The sequence below is a fragment of the Oncorhynchus nerka genome, unplaced genomic scaffold (genome assembly GCF_034236695.1).
Source record: "Oncorhynchus nerka isolate Pitt River unplaced genomic scaffold, Oner_Uvic_2.0 unplaced_scaffold_5717, whole genome shotgun sequence".
Lineage (NCBI taxonomy): Eukaryota > Metazoa > Chordata > Actinopteri > Salmoniformes > Salmonidae > Oncorhynchus > Oncorhynchus nerka.
Genome location: NW_027035595.1, coordinates 1 through 5,842, shown reverse-complemented (window position 1 = coordinate 5,842; position 5,842 = coordinate 1). Strand labels below are relative to the sequence as shown.

Genomic DNA, 5,842 nt, shown 5'->3' with positions numbered 1-5,842 from the left:
GTGCTGGATGGGCGGGGCATTACAGGGGGTCCTCCTCCAGAATGACGAGGGTGGTCACCCACCTGGAGCACAGAGAGGTGGTTGAGTTGACTGATGAGTGTGTGTGTGTGGCTCACCATGTCTTGTGTGTGTGTGTGTGTCTAATCATGATGTGTGTGTGTGTGTATGTGTGTCTCACAATGATTTGTGTGTGTTTGTGTGTGTGTGTCTCACCATGATGTGTGTGTGTGTGTCACGATGATGTGTGTGTGTGTCTCACCATGATGTGTGTGTGTCTCACCATGATGTGTGTGTGTGTCTCACCATGATGTGTGTGTGTCTCACCATGTGTTGTGGGCTGACTTCGCCAGCGCTGTGGCTGCGTTGTCTGGTCAGGTGCTGGCGGTGGGCCAGGAGGCTGCTGGGACGTGTGCTGCTCTGAAGAGGGAGCCGAGGGTCGATGAACGTAGTAGCCCGGCAGTTGTGGTCCACAAAGAAAGGCTGTAGAGACAGACAGAATGAGAAATGGAGAGGTTAGGGTCATTGGAAAACAGAGAGAGAGACACACAGAGAGAGATAGAGAGAGGGACAGAGAGAGAGAGAGAGACAGACACAGAGAGAGAGAGACACAGAGAGAGAAAGAGCCAGAGAGAGGGACAGAGAGAGAGAGAGAGGGAGAAGAGTAGAGAGAGGGACAGAGAGAGAAAGAGAGAGGGAGAAGAGTAGAGATAGGGACAGAGAGAGAGAGAGGGAGAAGAGTAGAGAGAGGGACAGAGAGAGAGAGAGAGAGGGAGAAGAGTAGAGAGAGGGACAGAGAGAGAGAGAGAGAGAGAGAGAGGGAGAAGAGTAGAGAGAGGGACAGAGAGAGAAAGAGAGAGGGAGAAGAGTAGAGAGGGAGAGAGAGAGAGAGAGAGAGAGAGGGAGAAGAGTAGAGAGAGGGACAGAGAGAGAAAGAGAGAGGGAGAAGAGTAGAGAGAGGGACAGAGAGAGAAAGAGAGAGGGAGAAGAGTAGAGAGAGGGACAGAGAAAGAGAGAGCGGACAGAGCAGAGAGAGGGACAGAGAGAGAAAGTTTTAGCGGGACAAGTAGATATATCATAGATATGAAAAGAGAAGGCGGGATCAGATATATATATAGAATGTTAGTAGAGAAGAGGGACAGTGAGAGAGAGAAAAGAGTAGAGAGAGGGACCCATGTATACAGATAGAGATAGAGAATAGTAGAGAGACAGAAAGAGAGACAGAGAGATAGAGAGAAACATAGAGAGAGAAGAGTAGAGAGAGGTACAGAGAGAGACAGAGAGAGAGAGAGAAGAGTAGAGAGAGAGACAGAGAGAGTTAGAGATGGAGGAGGAGAAAAGAAAAGAGCGCCCTCGATACCTGTCTGTCTGTCTGTCTGTCTGTCTGTCTGTCTGTCTGTACCTTGCCAGTGGTCGTCGTTTCAGCTCCCAGCCACGGGCAGCTCAGCTGTTTGTTGGAGAACATGTTGAGGAAAACCACCAGGTCTCTGTTGTGCTGGTAGCGCTCATAGTGATGCGTGTCCCGACGCACCTTACTGATCATGTGTTTCAGGCAGGTGTTACCTGTAAACATGCGGTAGGCACTCTGGGGAGAGAACAAGAGAAGAGGAGAAGAGAGTGGGAGAGGAGAGGGAGAGGAAGGTGCGAGAGCAGAGGAGAGAAGGGGAGGATTGTAGAGGGGAGGAGGGTGGGAGAAGAGAAGAGGGAGAAGAAGGTGGGAGAGGAGGAGAGGAGAGAAGGGAGAGAGAGGGAGAGGAAGGAGAGGAGAGAAGGGAGAGAGGATTGTAGAGGAGGAGGGTCAGGAGGAAGAGAGAGAAGAGGGAGAAGAAGGTGGGAGAGGAGGAGAGAAGGGAGGAGAGGAGAGGAGAGGAGAGAGGAGAGAAAGGGAGAGGATTGTAGAGGGGAGGAGGGTGGGAGAAGAGAGAAGAGGGAGAAGAAGGTGGGAGAGGAGAGGAGAGAAGGGGAGAGGAGAGGAGAGAAGGGGAGAGGATTATAGAGGGGAGGAGGGTGGGAGAAGAGAGAAGAGGGAGAAGAAGGTGGGAGAGGAGAGGAGAGAAGAGAAGGGGAGAGGATTGTAGAGGGGAGGAGGGTGGGAGAAGAGAGAAGAGGGAGAAGAAGGTGGGAGAGCAGAGGAGAGAAGGGGAGAGGATTGTAGAGGGGAGGAGGGTGGGAGAGGAGAGAAGAGGGAGAAGAAGGTGGGAGAGGAGAAAATAGGAGAGGAGATGGGAGGAGGGGGAGAGGAGAGAATAGGAGGGTGGGAGAGAAGAGGAGAGAAGAGAAGAGGGGAGAGGAGGGGGAGGAGGGTGGGAGTGGAGAGAAGAGGGGAGGAGAGGAGGGTGGGAGAGAAGTGGAGAGGGGAGAAGTGGAGAGGGGAGGAGTGGAGAGGAAGAGAGAAGAGAAGAGGAGAGAAAGGGAGAGGACGTGGAGGAGAAGGGAGGGAGGACGGTGGGAGAGTTGAGAAGAGTATAGTAGAGTAGAGGAGAGGAAGAGGAAGAGGAAGAGGAGAGAAGGGTAGTATTGTAAAGTGATGAATGACTGATGTTACAGTGTGAGGTAAATATAGCTACAGTACTGTAATAGTAGAAATATAGGTCATAGAAATGAACTGATCGAGCAGTAAGGGGGGATCTAGGTGTGTGTGTGTGTGTGTGTGTGTGTGTGTGTGTGTGTGTGTGTGTGTGTGTGTGTGTGTGTGTGTGAGAAACATACAGGGTTGGAATGCAGCAAGGTGAAGAAGTCAGGGCTGGTCAGGAACTTAGCGCTGGGAGACTGGAGGAGCAGACTGAGACGAGACCGAGAGCTATCTGGAGTCACCACACCATCACGACGATACTCTGACAACACACACACACAGGCATACACACGCACACACACACACACACACACACACACACACACACACACACACACACACACACACACACACACACACACACACACACACACACACACACACACACACACACACACACACACAAACACAACAAGTTAATGACCAAACAATTTCATTTGAAAAGCTTTAACAAGAGCTGGGTTCAGTTTTAGTAGAAACCATCCTAAACAAGCAGAATACTGGCTAGTGAAAGTCTAGAGGCCTATTGTCAAGCTTTAGTTGACTACCGCGACCAGAATGCACTGCAAGCCTGGCTACCTGGGATAGTGTGGTGGTCAGTGTCGTCGGTGGGCACCTCGGGCGGAGCTGTCAGCTCCTCTGCTGTTCTCTCATTGGTCATCGTCCTGCGTATACTCTGATACCTGAAGACAAAAGCAATGGCACTAAACTGCAACACAAACTCTATAGAAGAGAGTGGTGAGTGGTGTGTGTGAGTGTCTGAGTGTGAGTGTGTGTTCTGCATGTGTGTGTGTTCTGCGTGTGTGTGTGTTCTGAATGTGTGTGTGTGAGTGTGTGTGTGTTCTGCATGTGTGTGTGTGTGTGTGTGTGTGTTCTGCATGTGTGTGTGTGTGTGTGTGTGTGTTCTGCATGTGTGTGTGTGTGTGTTCTGCATGTGTGTGTGTGTGTGTGTGTGAGTGTGTGTGTCTAGATACATGATAAGTGTGTGTGCTGGTTGTAACCTGCGGTTGAGCTGTTCCATCTGCTGTATGCTGTTGGACCTCTGGAGGAGCTGTGGTGCTGGAGGCGCGGTGGGTCTCTGCCAGGTGGTGGTGCGGTTCACATGGTCCACATAGAACACACGGCTGTGACTGTCTATACGGGCCTCCCAGTCTAAAACACATAGAACACACGGCTGTGACTGTCTATACGGGCCTCCCAGTCTAAAACACATAGAACACACGGCTGTGACTGTCTATACGGGCCTCCCAGTCTGAAACACATAGAACACACGGCTGTGACTGTCTATACGGGCCTCCCAGTCTAAAACACATAGAACACACGGCTGTGACTGTCTATACGGGCCTCCCAGTCTGAAACACATAGAACACACGGCTGTGACTGTCTATACGGGCCTCCCAGTCTGAAACACATAGAACACACGGCTGTGACTGTCTATACGGGCCTCCCAGTCTAAAACACATAGAACACACGGCTGTGACTGTCTATACGGGCCTCCCAGTCTAAAACACATAGAACACACGGCTGTGACTGTCTATACGGGCCTCCCAGTCTGAAACACATAGAACACACGACTGTGACTGTCTATACGGGCCTCCCAGTCTGAAACACATAGAACACACGGCTGTGACTGTCTATACGGGCCTCCCAGTCTGAAACACATAGAACACACGGCTGTGACTGTCTATACGGGCCTCCCAGTCTGAAACACATAGAACACACGGCTGTGACTGTCTATACGGGCCTCCCAGTCTGAAACACATAGAACACACGGCTGTGACTGTCTATACGGGCCTCCCAGTCTGAAACACATAGAACACACGGCTGTGACTGTCTATACGGGCCTCCCAGTCTGAAACACATAGAACACACGGCTGTGACTGTCTATACGGGCCTCCCAGTCTGAAACACATAGAACACACGGCTGTGACTGTCTATACGGGCCTCCCAGTCTGAAACACATAGAACACACGGCTGTGACTGTCTATACGGGCCTCCCAGTCTGAAACACATAGAACACACGGCTGTGACTGTCTATACGGGCCTCCCAGTCTGAAACACATAGAACACACTGCTGTGACTGTCTATACGGGCCTCCCAGTCTGAAACACACATAGAACACACGGCTGTGACTGTCTATACGGGCCTCCCAGTCTGAAACACACATAGAACACACGACTGTGACTGTCTATACGGGCCTCCCAGTCTGAAACACATAGAACACACGACTGTGACTGTCTATACGGGCCTCCCAGTCTGAAACACATAGAACACACGACTGTGACTGTCTATACTGGGCCTCCCAGTCTGAAACACACATAGAACACACGACTGTGACTGTCTATACGGGCCTCCCAGTCAGCAAGGCAAATATATCATATGCACTGAGTGGACAAACCATTAGGAACACCTGCTCTTTCCATGACAGACTGATCAAGTGAATCCAGGTTGAAGTTATGATCCCTTATTGATGTCACTTGTTAGAGCCACTTCAATCAGTGTAGATGAAGAGGAGGAGACAGGTTAAAGAAGGATGTTTAAGTCTTGAGACAATTGGAACATGGATTGTGTATGTGTCATTCAGAGACTATAAACAGGGTATGGTAGTAGGTGCCAGTCGCATTGGTTTGAATGTGTCAAGAACTGCAACGCTGCTGGGTTTTTCACACTCAACAGTTTCCCACGTGTATCAAAAAATGGTCCACCACCCAAAGGACATCCAGACAACTTGATACAACTGTGGGAAGCATTGGAGTCTACATGGGCCAGCATCTTTGTGGAACGCTTTCCACACCTTGTAGAATCCAGGACACAGTGAGGCTGTTCTGAGGGGTAAAGGGGTTGCAACTCAAACATCATGAAGGTGTTCCTAATGTTTTGTACACTCAGTGTATATGACACACACTGAAATAAGTCAACCACTAATTCTAATATTATTACTAATTGTATCAATTCTACCATGTCAGATTATGAGTCGGTCAACTGACATGATCAGGATTTCAATCTTTCTCTTCCTCCCTCAGAAACACACACTACTCACTGGGAGGAAGTGGCTCATCTACTCTCTGGTAGCGACCCATGTCGTGACGGACAGAGGGCAGGGAGCGGACGGACTGGTGACCGTTGACTTGACCTGTGGCCCCTGAAGAAGATGAGAAGAGAGGAAGACATTTAAACACACTGTGGCCCCTGGACAAGATGAGAAGAGAGGAACACATTTAAACACACTGTGGCCCCTGGACAAGATGAGAAGAGAGGAACACATTTAAACAC

At 50.2% G+C, this 5,842-nt stretch overlaps 1 protein-coding gene across 1 annotated transcript; it reads right to left on the bottom strand.

The window, feature by feature from the left end:
• Nucleotides 1–1,315: 1,315 nt before the first annotated feature.
• Nucleotides 1,316–5,711, bottom strand: LOC135566340 (E3 ubiquitin-protein ligase HECW2-like; the record flags this gene model as incomplete). Its single annotated transcript, XM_065014087.1, has 5 exons — nucleotides 1,316–1,582; nucleotides 2,707–2,831; nucleotides 3,149–3,252; nucleotides 3,571–3,721; nucleotides 5,610–5,711. Coding segments are annotated over 5 exons (749 nt in total), but the record flags the coding sequence as incomplete, so codon positions are not given.
• Between the last annotated feature and the right edge of the window lie 131 nt (nucleotides 5,712–5,842).